General features: G+C 28.6%; 1 protein-coding gene and 1 long non-coding RNA gene across 2 annotated transcripts; one reads left to right on the top strand and one right to left on the bottom strand.

Moving 5' to 3' along the window:
• The first annotated feature begins 6,732 nt into the window (after window positions 1-6,732).
• LOC119661830 (dentin sialophosphoprotein-like) lies at window positions 6,733-9,787 on the top strand. Its single transcript, XM_038071332.1, has 4 exons — window positions 6,733-6,898; window positions 6,979-7,121; window positions 8,651-8,782; window positions 8,953-9,787. Exons 1-4 carry the CDS (start codon window positions 6,739-6,741, stop codon window positions 9,739-9,741), a joined length of 1,224 nt encoding a protein of 407 aa, XP_037927260.1. The 5' UTR covers window positions 6,733-6,738; the 3' UTR covers window positions 9,742-9,787.
• Window positions 9,788-13,217: 3,430 nt separating this feature from the next.
• LOC119689023 lies at window positions 13,218-15,080 on the bottom strand. Its single transcript, XR_005253330.1, has 6 exons — window positions 14,972-15,080; window positions 14,720-14,914; window positions 14,378-14,595; window positions 13,685-13,970; window positions 13,524-13,632; window positions 13,218-13,462 (listed from the first exon to the last, which is right to left on the bottom strand). It is a non-coding gene; the product is annotated as an uncharacterized LOC119689023 (long non-coding RNA).
• Between the last annotated feature and the right edge of the window lie 1,932 nt (window positions 15,081-17,012).

Genomic DNA, 17,012 nt, shown 5'->3' on the forward strand with positions numbered 1-17,012 from the left:
TTTGGAAAATCCTATTGTTGCTCACTAAACACTTGTATATTGTATATTAAATATACTTGTAGTTGAATTTATTGTCATTTAGGGTATAAATACCATATAAATCTTTACCGAAACACTTAGATAACGGGATAGGTTTCAAGATTGATTTTTGTAAATATATTGAAGTTCACTGGAGTCAATATATTAAGTTTACAATCTTTTTATAATTTATTTACCATAGTAAGATGTTTAAGTTGAAAGAGTAATTTTTTTCACAACATAACTGTAACAGCCTTTAAATATAAACAAACTGTTTATTGGCAACTACTTTTGCAACAAAATCAGTGCTTTTGGCAGAGGAACTATTCAAGATTATTACTGATTATTATCAGTAATAAGTATGTATATTAAATTATAGGATCATTTGAAAGTTAAAAATGAGTGGTGACCAGATGATGTTTGCGATGCAATCCTTTTCAATAAAACACTTAGTCCATATAAATTTTGGTTTTAGAAAACAGTCTTCAAGTCCATAGCTAAATAAAACAAGAAAATGTACTGTTCAGTCTATGCTCCTTGGATTGTGCTATCAAAACAAGGTTGAAAAGTTGAAGTCTGATTTATTACTATTTTATTGTATTATATTAGAACTTCTGAACTGTTATTTTAATTTTTGAATAATCGTTCATTTCTTTTAGTTAATATAAGTGTTCTCTACCTTAATGGAGGAGATTAATCCTCCAGTAATCACATCACTCATGGTCCAGTGCCAGCTCACAGTGGGAGCAAAAGATGCCTCTCGACATAAATATGTTAAAGTTTCATCATTGTCTATAAAACTACTCCAATATACTATATGTACTGTAAATTAAGTTCTTGTATACCATATATATGCCGGTATTCATTCATTATCTATATTATTCAATTATATATGAAGCAGATGAAGTTGACCTGATGGAAAATTACATATATTGTGTATTACGTTGGATCATATTTGGAATTTTATTTTCCGTTGTTATTCATAACTATTTATAGTAAAAATTATTTCTTTCTAGAAGTTTCTTGTAAATACTGTAAAAGTAAATGTTTTTCTTTTGTGGTAATAATTAGTATATGAAAAAAATCACATATTTTTTTTTAGTTCTACGACAGGAAAAAATAGATCGAACTCGTTAACACGGTCACACGGTAACACGGAAAAATGATAAAATGTTATAGTCCTGATTGAGATTTTTGAAATCTTTCGGGATTAAGCTGTAAGTGAACATTTAAATCAATTGATTTTGTTGTTGCCTATTTTTTCATTTGAGAAATGTATGATAAACGGATCCACCTGATCGCATGCCGAATTGCGCCGTAGTCACGCCGACGCAAATAATCAATCAAATGTGAAATATATAGTAGGATAAATGGCATCTGACCAATTATTTAAGGTCAAAAATACATGCAAATTGTTGCATCTGAAGCTAACAAATGAAATATTAAAATTTTTACACAAAGTTACATTTAAAATTTGTAGTCACTAAATAGGACTTTGTTTATATATTATGAAGGCAACAAGTAAAAGCATATGTTCTCCTAATAAAAGAAGGGAGTTTTTGAAAACATAACTAAAGGTTTTTAATTTTGTAGAAATAGTTAAAGTCAATTCATAAGAGTTAAAATTTCATAAATTAAGGGTCGATTTCAGAGTCGTAACTAAAATCTTAACACTAATTTAAGAAATGCTAACGTCATCAACTTCCCTGAGTTAATTCATTCAATCAAGTTAGTTCTAACACTTAAGTTTCGATTGTAAACTCAGCCCTAATTAAATTTAATATAATATACGATTTATGATATATTATATTTTTTGTTCGCTAGTTTACATATATAAATATAAATATTTTTGCACAAGGTTTGACACAAGATCTAATTATTAAAAACGTGCTACAAGGCTAATCAATTTTCTTAGTATAGAGGCTAATTAAGAGTTTATCCAATAGCTGTACATCTCAACAGCTATTTTGGGATGTTGAGGCTACATGTCTACGCACTTCATTGCTACGTTTACAGACCCCGATCTTTAACTATGTTTTGATTACGGGTAGTCCACTTTGCAGTATAGTGTGAATATTGATGTATTAGTATTATGTATTAATAAAAGTTACTCTCTGATAATTGAACTATAACTTTTTGAATTTTGACAGTATTGCAAGTTTTCAATATTCAATATTTTTTTTTTTTTAATAACAATATATCTTTATGGAGTCGCTTTTATTTAACGCCTAACAAAAAGTTTTAGAATCTTAAAAACTACAATGAAATATGAGAATTTATTTGTAAATTATTTTTGCCGTGTCCGGGGCGCTCTCTATATCATAGCCCTTATTGATTTACCTGAAGATTTAATTGCGGATTGATAATTTAAGACAATCCAAGTCTTCTGAATTTAGCGTAATACATCCATTTAAGTAATTTTCACTAATGTAAGAATGCTGTGGTACAATTCCTTCACAATCGCTCTTACAATATTTTCACAATATATTTACAATATATTTACAATGAAAATAAGTTTTTAAAAGTACTCGAAACTTACACTGTGGCAACACCACACTTTCAATTTTTTACTTTCGTTAAGAACGTATAAGCTGTCTGTATTAGCCAACACAATTTTCGTTTTTATGCTTATTTTGTAAATTAGGAATTTAATTTGTTGAAATAAAAGTTTTTAAATTTATAAAGATTGTTTTTGGTGAGTTACCAAATTGTGTTTGAAATCTGGCATTAGCCCATACATTTCGTTTTAATCAATTCCAGCTCTATTAATTTGAATGAATAATTCAATTTGTAGATATACCGACAGAATACTGCAGATATAATCGTAGTTTTGTCCGCTAGAAATCCCACCATGCAGACAGCATCATTTTTTATTCAACCGGTTCATCTTTCTTTTTCCACATATCTGTTGTGTTATGGGACCTAGTTTTCGTCTCCAAGGAGTTATGGTTATTACAAATAAATTTTTTCCTGATGTTGATGTTTCAAATGAAAGGTTCATGCAATTCTTCGAACCACCTTCTCGTTCAAAGTCATGATTCTTGTCAAACATTTATCATTTTCTTGACGTTCGAGAAATTAGTCATAGAGAAAACTGCAATATTATTCCTGCAATATTATATAAAACAAATTATACGAATGCGATTAGGTTAATCTCTAAGCGATTTCATGAATTTATATTTGGATGCTTGCATCAATCAATGTTTTTTTTGATTTTCATTAGCTTTAACTGATTATTAGCCAGAACTCGATTCATTTTTCACATCAAAATCTCCACAACAAAATCTTTCAATCCAATTTTGGCAGAAGTTCTCTATCAACACAACTTTTCCACATCTACAGAATAATTTTTTTTAATTTCAACATTTTTAGTTTTTCTTTTTTATAAAAGTATATTCGATGAAGAACGGTTGTGTAGTAATAAGGGTTAAGTGTCAAGTAGGTTACAGAAAAAGACATATAAGTGAAATTCTTTCTGCACTTACCTGATTTCATATTAAATTTTTGGATACGAATTAATGCTATAATATAAATGTTTATAAATAAAAATTAATTAAATATTTATTTATTAGATTCTGTCACAAAATTTAAAAATGAGACCATATCAGCAACATAACTTCTGTGGAAAATATTACAGAGAACGAATAAATTCTCGGAATAATAGAAGTCGTCCATATCAAACTCCTCGTTATAATAGAAACAACAATTATCACAGTTATTTTAACCAACTAGAGGATTATCAAAACAATCACTTTAATCGTGGTTATAATACTATGACAATTCGTCCACATATTCGAAATTATAACACTAGTTCAAATCAGAGATTCCATTATAATGGAAACTACATTAACAATAATAACTTCAGTTATAACAATCAATCCACAGTTAGTCATCAGTTAATGAGTTATCCTCATCGTGATTATAACACTGGTAATTTCAGTCAATATAACCAAAATTATAATATTAGTTCGAATAATGAAATTCAAAGGAGTGACCCACGGATTTGTTCCAATGATGAAAAACGTCACGACAAAAAAAAATCAATTATATCAGAGAGATATTCAAAAGATCTGCCAATTGCAGTGCCTTATATACATTCGAAAGAAGAGTATGAATCACTGAAAAACAATAATATGAACATCGTGCATGATATTGGAGCTCCATTGAAATGCGATGATTTTTCTGCAAAGAGCTTAACTGGTGAATTAAGTAAGTTTACTGGCATTATAATTGTATTGAATATAGATTTAAAAGGTGTACTAAAAACGATTGCAGGTCAAAATCCAGAAATTGACGAAACATCGAAAGATGACAAAAACACAACTGAAATGAGCTTGTCAGATAGAGCAAGTAAAATGGGTAATAATTTTGCTCAATTTGAAAACCTCTCTTCGGAAGATAGCTGTCAACTCGTCATTGATATGACAGATGTAGTGGATAATTGTGTACACTGTAGCAAATCATTGCTCAACTATTGGTAAAAACACATACAAATGATAGTTTTCCATTGTTTTTATAAAAATAAGTTTGTTTGTAATTAAAGTGCTTCATTTGTCACTGAAAACATTTCCCTAACCCTCACACTTTTTATAGTTTTCACATTTTTCCAGAGTAACAGTGTCGTTAGTCTGGTCAATTTTATTTGCATTATAATTTCATGATATGTCTTAAGAATTACATACCATAAACATAAATATAAATATAAATATAAATATGAAGATAAATTAAAGATTTGTACTTAACTCTTAAATATCGCATGCCTTATATTAACACCAACCATTTGCAGCTTTTTTTAAATACGTAGGCTTATGCTGAGTTCTAGAGCTTGTTTTCACTGTTATTGTGAACTACAACAATAAAATGGAAAAAAATGACTCGTCTTCTGAAATACTGACATTCTCTTTCGTTTATAATCTGCTCTACGATTATCAGGAGCAAAATGCAGGTGAGCATTTAAATGTTTGTATTGAGTATATAACTGTTCGCCAATTTATATGGTATTCGTAACCGTGATTGAAAATTATCGACAGGAACATGCCCAACAAAATGGAGCATATGCTAATTAAAAAAAATCTTTTACAAGAAAAAAATTGTTACGATGTTCAATCTCAAATATCCCTGACCAAGCAGAAGTAATATATTTGTTTGATTACTGCTTATAGGCATCACATCACTGCTGACAAGGCAGTTGCTTAGCACCACTTCTCTCTCGCCATATCATTAATACAGTACAATGTGCAGAGACATCTAACCAAGGATATAGACTATGCTGAATTCTAAGATGCTGCATATTTATGCCAAATGCTCTGGAAACTATAATATATATTCTGTAATGAATTTTATAATGAAGTCACATCTTAAGTTATCCTTCTACCCTTACAGCTTACAGCTATAAAAGAATGAAGCGAAATGATAGTTCCACGGTGAGGTTTTTGTGGGTGCCGTCAATTATTTCCGATGATGTAAATTTCTGTTTTCTCTTAAACTTCTTGTTATTGAATTTATCATTTATTATTAAAAACCTATTAACTTAGTATCTTTTAATAAATATATTAAATAGTGTTCTAATTTTTGTTTAATTTTTAGATGCTTAAAGTTCAAAAAATACATGATTAGAAAACATATTTTTTATCAATAAAAAAGGTGTTTAAAAATTGCAGTTGTTTCATTCGATACTTCATTATCTGCTTCAAACGCAAGAAACCACGTGCGTGTCTTGAAAGTAGAATTTTAACGACCAATGAAACCTGAAACATTAATGGCAATGCTTGCGTCAGCCAAAATCAAGGAATGACATACATATGTCAAATGTATTTCAAAACTTTCCCAGGAAATTTTTATTTATTTATTTACTTGATTTATTATTATAAATACTACAAAACCCATTACTACTATATTAACATATTTTTTATGGCGACATATGTTAGGTGGGAAGTGACTGTTGCTCAGAAGCTTGATCAGTAATTTTGAGTTGAGTTCGGAGCGCGGAAGCTTATCAAGTGAAAAAATTTAAACTTTAATTTAACATCTTACATATAAATTGTAAATATTGTGATAAATCGTAATTATGTTAATCATCGATAAGAAATAAATTATATTAGGTAGGCCGTGAAAATAACCTGTGAAAATTAAGTTGCCTTCATCAAACCAATAATCTCTATTTGAACTAAAATATTGTTAGACATGTCATTCTAACCACATGACAAGTTGCACATAAATCTTGAAAATTTATGGTATATGTCGAAGCACGAACTGGTAAGAAAATACTATTTTAAATAACCCAATTAAAATCCTTAATACTCTATCGATCCTTAACATCACGCTCAAGTTCACATCGAAATCCATCGTTGACAAAATTAACATAAACCACTTGAGTAAAATGTTGAGCTACACCTTGTTAACTTATCCCTTAACTTTACTCACTATTCGCATTTACAACATTTTATATATTTTTTACACATATAGTATACTGTTGATAGATAATATGTATATTTCAAGTTGCTGATCAATTTTAGTAGCCTCGCAATTACTGATCTCGATATATGAAACTCGATTGTGTCGTGAAGTAAATACAAGTTTTGTTATTACTTTCATTTCGCATTAATCTGATAATATTCAAGTAAGAAAGCCGTTTACGTATCAATTACTTTAAAATGAATTGAAGTAACTGAGTTAATGATTTTATCATGAATACTTAATGTTTATTAGTCATCTATCATAATGGACTTATCTCCAACAACAACTGATGATCTTCCTACTGATTGTTCAACAAGTAAAGTGGAAATTTCATCAACTACACAAAATAATAACTCAACAATGTTGGAACCACCGTTTTATTGTTTCGAAACCAACTACGAAACCTTCCGAGAACACTTGAATGGTGAGCTGAATATTTCCACTTTATAGTATAGCAACTCCAGAAAGCTTAAACTGAGTGAATAAAACTTTTGGTTCTTTAAGGTACTTATCATTTAACAGGAGATCAGGATCTCATAACTTACGCAGGATTACATGACACATTGACCCATTTTAGAAATACTAGAATCAACGAATCATTATCTTCATACTTAAGTAATATTTTGGAAGTAGCTGAAACCACAACTGTGAGTATTTTCTTGTAAATATTGGTTTCTTGCACAAATCGATTAATCCAATAACACGGGCTGACCAAAACATTTACAATACTAAGCATAAAATTCATAATTCTTAACTAAATCTCATTTTTGAGATATATATCAAATCCATTGAAACCGACTGAACATTGAAAAAGATTTTAATCAGCTGTTGTGGATGAATATTTAAACAAATCTTGATGAAAAACCCTTAATCTTAAGAGCCCTTAAAAGTATAAGTTTTTTTAATTGGTTTGCAAAACTCTGAAGTAAATTTGCAACAGCGTTCTTGGAGTTAGCAATGGTTTAATTTTATTAATTAGTCGTTTTATATGCTATGCAGTAAGCGAGCAACACAAATACTCGCACTTTATCAAAAAAATAATGATGGTATAATGTATTTGATCTGTTTTTGTCTCTACTTTCAATTTGTATAGATACTGACAATATTAACACATTTCATGGGTAACACCATTAGTTGTAGTTCTCAATGCCATACAGTACAACTGAATTCATGTTTAAATATAACATTTTCATTTTGGTATAGTAAAAAATATGGAAAACACTTTCCACAACTTTGCGGTTGGCACAAAGTCAATTTTAATGATTTAATTTGACTTTGATATGTTAACTTCAATGATATTACCATTTGATATCACAATGCTATCCAAATAGCAGAATATGTCAAATGATTGAATATCAGCATCACCAACTTTGAAGCAAACTCCCCAAATATTTCTTCCATATTGTACTGAAGAGGTTTTAAGTTTTGACTTTTTAGTCAGATTATTGGAATTTGTTGCTCAAGTTGGTAATGTTTTAGTTATTTAGATCTTAGTAAAAAGAGACATATATTTTAGAAACTCTTTTTAATTTACTTTAATAATATATGTAATATATGTATATATATGTAAGGTATTTATTAAGTTTATAATAAGTTAATAAAATAAAATTGTATAAATAATTAACAGCAAAACAAAAATTTAAGTGTTTAAAAAGGAAATGACTGCTTTGCCTGGTACCCTTTTACGTGTACATATCCTAAATACAATGGAACGCTTCATAATCGGATATTACCGTGACCAGCAGATCTGCATGGCTAAAACATTTGTTAGAAACGTTAAAAATGTGTTTTCTATGAAATCAAAAATTGGGTGACTAACAATATAGTGCAGTTAACATATAAAGAGAAGTTCGTTTATGAGAACGACCGTTTCACGTGTCTCTATCGTTCTGTGATTTATGAAATACACCATTACCAACTCAAATTATCTTCCCAAATATTTCATAAAATCACTTTTTTGGGTTTTATTATAAAAGCTCTTAAAAGTTATATTTGTCACTATTTTCTGCTAATAACATTCACCTTCAGATCAATATATTTCCTGGGCTTCTTCTTTGATTTCCATCAATTCGATGTTTTCGATATTTAGGGGAACTCGTACTTCTCAAATCTCTACTTATTGCAGATTATTTCATTTTAAATATAAAATAAAAGTTTTGTTTGAAATTATTTTCAGAATAACAGTAATCACGAGACACAGGATACAGACGAGAGCGATGATAGTGATGATAGTGATACCAGTTCGAGTGATGATAGCACAAGTGAAGAAGATTTTAATAAGGCCGAGAACACATTAAATACAACGGAAGTATTAAAAATTTCATATTGATAATAATTTTACAATTATAGTTATCTTTTCTTTTCATTGCAAACTTTTTACTTTATTATAGTTTTTTGGGAGTTTTTAAATCAAAAATTATCTATTTCCTATTGTTTCTTGAATAATCTTAAATGCAAAACTTATTTTGATTTTTTTAGAATGAATGTTATGACAAGACTCTGGATAATTTGAATTACATTGATAAAACTGAAGATGTTGAGGACGTTGAACTTATAGATGAAAGCAGCAAACAAAATTTTATGGATGGTGCGGAAAGTGCGAATGCTGAAAATAATGACGAAGAAGATTTTGGTGTAACAAAGCAACCACTGACTATATTAGAAACCACTAAGAAAGAACAATCTACAGTAGATGATGAAAATTCGCCACAGCTGGACATTATAAATGAAGATCTTTATTTCGAGGATGATGTCTCAAAAAAGTTTATAGAACAACAAAGTGAAATTTGTAAACCAAATCAAAGAAATGTGGAAATGGATCAAGTTGATTCATTTGTGCCAAAGGTTGATCATGCTGTATCAAATACTGACATTCATTTCTTAGACATCAACACATCATCATCCGAAAATTCTGAAAATATATATAGTTTAAAATACATTTATAAAGAGTTATACGGAGAGAAGGCACTACGTGCAAGATTAGCAATGGTAGCGAGAAATGAAGAAAAATCAAATTGTACTGAAACCTGTGAGCCGCCTCAGAAAAAGTTTGCTGCTGATCAAAATGAGGAGTGCTTGGAAGAAGCAATAGTTGATAATGCGGACACTTGTTCATCTCAAGATGAGGAACTCTCAAATTACAAATCAAATTTACCAATGATTGCTTGCGATGAAACGATGTCAGATAGTTGTTCCAGTGACGATGTCAGCATGAATACAATGCTAGATACTAATGATTGGAAATTTAGTTCTACAGACTCTGAATAATTTTGTTATAGTTATTAGTAAATCAGTAGATATTAGAGTAACAGAAAGCAGAAAAAAATAATTATTTTGTTACATACATATATTTAGTATAATATATAACCAAACGAATAATTAATTTTAAATTGAACTTACTCTCTAAGTAAGTGATTGTGTTACTTAATTGCAACTTAATAAGACATTTCTTGTATTAAATAATTTCACAAGAAGAAATCAATATGAAATTATAATTTTTTCCTGATATATTCTAAAGCTTAATAATAGCCCTCCTTGGAGGACTTATTACAATTAAAATTTTTTTAGAAAAATATTACGATTTTCTTTACATGTGTTTTTGATATTTTTAAAAGTCATCATGAAAAGAATTAGTTCTTTTCTTATTTTAAGGCATACTAGAGAGTCTATTAGAAAATAAACCATGATTTTATGGCTGGCAAGCGTTGTTTTTATTAAAATACATATAGCGTAAAATAAATATTTGTCAAACGTCGGGTGATTTTTTATGTGAAAATCGATTTGATACTTACAGATTATTCTATATACAAATATAGGGCACGTCATATTTAAATGTAATTTCCATTTGGAAAGATCACTGGATATTTGTTGTAAGAAAATACTTTTAATATATGTCAAAATTATAGTTGCAATCCACTATTTTCTTGCCTTAGCATTACTGAATTTAAAATAAATATTCGACTACAAAGATTGTTAAAATAATTTAGCAATTTAAAATTTAGAATTTTTTACTCTATATTCAATATTTTTCGTAAATCTAAGTCTGTTTAAGAGTAGCAATTTCATTCATGTGTGTGGTTGTTTGCTCGTTTGCTCGTTTGCTTGTTTCAAAAAACAATACAAAACACTTCCTGGTTTATACGAATTTCGGTCCTTTCGCAGGAAGGACCTTATCATTTGATTAGGATTTTAGTTTGCTATTCACGTAAGCAGCGACGAACAATGTTTTAATGAGTTTTGTATGTCCCAAATAACTGCTCGCTTCAAATGTTCCATTGGGTGTGTAGACATGATTGATAACTTATAACTTAGGAACTGATGCTTTTGTTGGAGCAACATGTCTAAGCAAATTGACCTAAATAAAAAATCTCTACCTTAAAAGTATTTCATTTCTCTTCAACTTTTTCCGTTGTATTCTTATCAAAAACATTAAATATTTCAAAAATGTGTTCGATTTAAAGATTTCCAGTCACGTTTTGAATGAAATTATTGTGTTGATTTTATATGCTAAGAACGAGAAACAATTTAACAACGATGAAATATTCCTTCCTATTCCTGGTATATAAGGATTATAGTTTATTTCACGATAATAAGGTATGAGTGTGCATGCGGTAGATTAGGCACCAAAATCTAATAATAATTTTGATGAATATTGCAGTATAGTATATCTAGTGTATTCACATCATTTTGTTATATATCTACGAAATTTTTTAGATAACTTTAAAGTTGTTTATTTTAAATGTATCCGTCATTATTCAATGTTTGTCGCAGATGAAAAGTTGCAAGTACGACAACATACGCAAAGTATTTGAACGATTTTATCTTGAAATAAAATATAATGAATATTTCGACTGTTCTTTAGCACATATTTATATATCTCATGATCCACTTAGTTTGAAGTTTATTTCTAAATTTGACATATTGTCCCAAACGACGTAAACATGACTGGGGATAATTAAGACCCAATATCACAAAATTGCATTTATTGAAATATATATATTGAAATATCTTTAAAAAAAAAATAATATTTAGCAAAAAACCAGGTAACAAAAAAAATTTTTTGGCTAATATTTATTCCACCCCAGTCGGTTCAAATTTGCATTTTGTAATAAATAAAGACGTTTGAACAACAATGAATATTGGCAATTAATATGACCTTTGTAATATTTAGTTTTATATAGTCTAATAATGTTTTTTTGTATATACAACACACATCTGTCACATATACCAAAATATAAATTTTTATATATTTTTCACTCAAAGGCTTATTGGCTTAAATTTAAAAGGCTTTATTCATAATTTTGTGGAGTAGCCTTTTTTAGATTTATATTATAGCCACATTTATCCGAGAGGTATTTGAAATAGAATCTTTGAGATGTTTGCCCAAAATAGTTAGTAACAATATTAAGCATATATGGGTCATTCTTTTATAACTCGGACTCGGACCGATTTGGCTTAAATTTTTTTTATGAGCTCCTTTCATAAAATAAGAAGACCCGTATCTCTGGAAAAAATTTTGAGATTTTTTTCTAGGAGACATGGACTCATGGGGTTTTGAGAATTGGCATAGTAGACACATTTTTATATGGCTATATCTCAAGTTCTATTAAAGGTAGAAACTTAAAATTTACAGCGTTTCAAAGATTGATTGATTGAACTTTTATGAAATTGTTTAAACAATTAAAATTGTTAATATTTAAGCACTAATATTAGCCGTTATATTAAAAAAAAAATTTTTCTTGTAATACGTCCGCATAGATTCCAGGTTTTATATTTTATTTAGATTTAGTTTCAAATTTCACTACGAAATAAAAATTTTCACGAAACCGTTATTTTTTTAAATATTTTAATTTTTTTTTTCTCCCGCAAAACACATCATGCACATGCATACTACATTTCCATTGAATGAATTTTCAAAGAATATATTACATATATTCCTATATAAAATTTTTAATTTCGATTAGTAATAAAATTCTACATAAAACCCAAAAATTTCAGGACGATATTGTAATTAGAAGTACTTTTAAAAATTTGTTTATCTTTCATATCACACCAAACACATACACACGATTTTTCAGTAAAAAAAAAAAGGCATATGTCACAAAAATTTCTTTTTTTTAGTTTTGATTCAAATTAATATATAAATTCTACTTCAGAAATAAATATTTCGACTGTGATATTCATTTTAGAAGTAATTAAAAAAAATTAATTAATCAGGTGACTTTCACGTTACTCATACGCACCATAGTACCATAAAATCAATTTTCGAAGAAAAACTATACAAAAATGTTTACTTTTTATTTCTAAAAAAAATGTATACATAAAATATTAACATTTTAAATTAGTTCCGCATCATTTCTGTTTATAAATTATGAATTTTAACAGATGAATTAAAAAGTTAATTAGTTTCATACTAGTCGAACTATCTAGATAACTGCAGCACATAATCACACCTACCTTTTTCGGTGAAGTGTTATTTTGCTAAAGTTGGAAAAATATTCTGCACAGGTAAGAAATGTTATCGCCATAAATAGGATGAACTTATACACTGAAAGAGTCTTAATGTCTTTTTATATCACTGTACACCTCAATTATTTTGAATCAATAAATCTGAAGTATACAACGAAGAAAATTTTTAAAATATTTAATGCTTATTAGTTGTAAATAAAATGGAAGCTTCAAATAATCATAGAATTTTAAATAAAAAACTGTATGCAATCTCTCTGGCAAAAAAGTTTTATTATAGATATATGTTACTTTTTTTTACAAAGAATTTTTTCAACTAAAAATTTGGCAGTGATTTTATCACTTACATTAATAATAGCATCATAACTTAAAAGATGCAAATATATTAACACGTATATCCTATACATAGGAGTTAGACAGTTGACAGATTCTGACATTAAAAAAACTTTCTAGTCAAATTTTTGTGTATGTAGCCTCTCAGATTAATTACTGTTAATCACTGTTAAATACGACTTCTGCATCTCTACAAAACAAATAAAAATATTTTTAATTCTGATATACTTACGTATATATATAGATACAACCTCATATATCCACGACGTATGGAAATCATGATCATGATCAGCACAAACATAGACCAATTTTCTTATAGATGGATCATAGAAGAGTAAGAACAATAGAGATATCCGTTCTCTGATAAATGTTTCTTTTGTTTTATTGTAAATTAAAATAATGCAAATATCACCTCAAATCTCAACAGCAACTCTTCTTAAATCCGCCGTTATATAGTGTGATTAATGCAACTTAGTAAGCATCTGCATAATAAGTTAAATTAACCATAACCTTTATTGGACAGGTGAATCCATACGATTGGTAGCTCAGGTTTGATCCTACATCCAATTTGATGTGTTGGACTGAAAAATACCTGACGGCATCCAATCTAAAACTTTGGTGAGAACTGTGTTAACCATGAAGGAATGCATTGAATCTTGCATACAACAGGAGAAAGTCTAGGCTGAAGGTCCAAGTTACTAAATAATAAAAAATGAAAAGGAAACAATATTGAATGAAAAAAGTTTTTACAACTTAACGTCAGTATATCAATAGTAACTAATATTTAACACTTATAATAAAACACGAATTATAATTGCTCAAACAAAGTATAATTTTGGACAGTATAATGTCCAAAAATTATATCAACACCAAAAATTGTTCCAAAAATATATGATTTCAAAAGATTGTAGATTGAACGAAAAAGATGTAATAGAAGCTCTAGACTTTAGGCTCACAGCTGTGTGCAGAATGGGTAACTCAATTGTTTAAAATACAACAACCACAACACTTTCAAATGAGACTTTATCGGGAATATCGAGAGCACTTTTAAAATAAATGACAGAGTTATGTTGTTTATGTATGGGTCAGATTTAAATATACTTACGGATCTAACGGATTCACGGTCTGAAGCGAGTTCGTATTAAAAGGTGTCAACGTCATGTTTTTTCGGATGCATAAGAAATTTTGTTGAGAGATTATCTCTAAACTGGTAAAGCAATAAACTCAGATTATCATTGCAACCATATCAAATATAGGTACATTCTTGAGAATTATCCGCTTCATGAAAGAATAATATCATTATGCATCAACGGAATGCATTTGCTAACGCAGAATAAAAATAATTATTAATGAAAAAGTATATATAAAATTATTAATAAATAATATATAATTGGCCATGGTTTTTAATAAACAAATATGATTTAAAATTTTATTTTGAAATACTTACATACTGATATACAGGCCATGTAACTCCTGACTATGTTTGACATTCCATTATATCAACGTCAAACGGAGGTTTGTAAAGGCACTACGTAAAGACACATTCAGTAAAGTCAAGTCCGGTGTAGTAAAGTTTAGGGTAATTATTAAAACGAGTTTTCCCTTTCCCTTTAATAATTATCGTAAACCTTGTTTGAAAGTCCTTTATGCAAATAAATGTATTTAAAAATAATAGCAACGAATATTTGTTTCAACTCACCGTGCAAAAAGGAAATCATCACATTTGGCGATTCATTTTTCTTAATATTACTTTTTAAAGTGCAAAAATATATTCAAAGTACAGACAATGAATACAAATTTTAACACAAATAAATTTTATCTGAACCATATAAGGAATTTCAAAAGTTTTGGCTACTCTTAGCATTTTTAATATTATTTTTTTTTACTTACAATTTTAAACTCTACCAAAACAAAAAAAAATATATGGAAAATTCATATTTGTATTGGGTATATAAACTTTTTAAAAAAACTCAATGAAGAACTGATTTTTAAAACAAAAAATCATTTGACAATAAAAAATAAATTATATTTTGTGATTCATAAATTATTTTTTTGTCTTTTTGTGTTCTGAATTTAATTAATGGGTAAAACACTAAGTGATTAGCGTGAAGAAATTTTCGTACCGTTCAGGTAAGTTTCGACACTGAATTTCAATAATAATTTTTTTTTAATTGAAACTATAAACCACCACAGTTGTCTTAATAATGAAAGAAAAGTAAATTTTATTTAAAACGATATGAAGTATTTTCTTTTTTTTGTGGTGATTAGTCTTGGTTTTTTTCAGCTTAGCTTTCACCAGATGCATATTTTATATATTTAATATTTCTGCTGAAAAGGCAACCTAGAAATGAAGTTTTTTACTTTTTCAAATGTTCTACTATTAGACCTTTTCTTTTTTAAGCATATCACAAAAGAACAACCGTTTATATTAAACATAACATATGTAACCTAAAAGTATTACCTAAAAGTAGGCAATAAATTAAATTAAAAAATTATAGTTAACAATAATTAATTTGATTTAATAAAATATCAAAGACAATCAATTATGTCAAAAATGAATCGCACACCACCGAACGTTCCAGCAGGTGTAAGTGTACCAACAGGCTGCGGTGCGAAAAGAATGTTAAAGGAAACATCGCCTGAACAAGAGGAAAGTATGGTACTCAAAAATTCAGTGGGTAATATGCAGCTGTCAGATCTAATGAGTGTATTATCAAACCTATTAGATGATAAACTACAAAATGTGGCCACAAAAAAAGATCTGGAAGATATAAAAGCAAAGATGGGCAATATAAATCATAAAGTTGAAAATCTAGCTAAGGAGAATAGCGAACTCAAGAAGGAACTAGAGAAATTAAAGCGCGAGAGGGAACATGAGCAATTAGAAATAGACCGCCTTATAAGCCAAAGTAAAAGAAAAAATGTAATATTTAAAGGTTTAGAAAAAGCTAACAGTCCAAAAAAAGCAGTCGAAATGGTTTGTAATCATATATTAAAACTATCGGAGGTAAAAATCGCGTCAGCAAGAATTATCTACACAAGAAATGAAAGAATAAGCGTAGTGGCAGAAATGGGTTCTGAAGACATGGCAACAGAAGTTTTTAAAAGTGTCAAAAATTTATCAGGACATAAAATAATAATAGAGAGGGACTTAGATAAGAAAAGACTAGAATGCAAGAAAGCCCTACTGCAGTTGAAAGCGGATATCCTGAACGTAGACCGTAAGTACAAAGTATATGTAAAAAACGATGCAATCAAGATAGGCGAAAACTGGTGCACATTCAATAAGGAGTTCATCTTAATGTGTGGGGTTCAAAAAGCCGAAGACATCCTTAAGCATAAGTATGGTGATAATATTAAGAAATTTACTTTAGACTTTAAGAACCAATTAGAAAAGTCAAAAAACTAGAATATAAAATAAGTAAAAAAATAAAAGAAATAGATAAGCATAGTTTAAGTATAGTATCGTATAATATCAACGGATTAGAAAATAAATTAATGTTTCCAGATTTTTTAAATACATTAAGCGTTTTGATATATTCTTCTTGTTAGAAACCCATGTGAATGAAAATAAAGCAGAAAGTCTGAGTAAATATTTTGGAGGTTACAATCTAACATGGAAATATGCAACAAGAATTAATAATTATGGCAGATATAGTGGAGACAATATTCATGGAAAATGAAATTAAAAATCTTATTGTGATTGGAGACCTGAATGTCAGAATTGGTAAAATGCAAAA

Source organism: Teleopsis dalmanni, chromosome X (assembly GCF_002237135.1).
Source record: "Teleopsis dalmanni isolate 2A chromosome X, ASM223713v2, whole genome shotgun sequence".
NCBI lineage: Eukaryota > Metazoa > Arthropoda > Insecta > Diptera > Diopsidae > Teleopsis > Teleopsis dalmanni.

Bases quoted from the DNA above. Each gene is read 5' to 3' on its own strand.
- LOC119661830 (XM_038071332.1), top strand. From the start codon at position 6,739: ATGGACTTATCTCCAACAACAACTGATGATCTTCCTACTGATTGTTCA. The intron at 7,122-8,650 runs GTGAGTATTTTC...AATTATTTTCAG, and splicing joins AAGTAGCTGAAACCACAACT to AATAACAGTAATCACGAGAC. The intron at 8,783-8,952 runs GTATTAAAAATT...TGATTTTTTTAG, and splicing joins ACACATTAAATACAACGGAA to AATGAATGTTATGACAAGAC.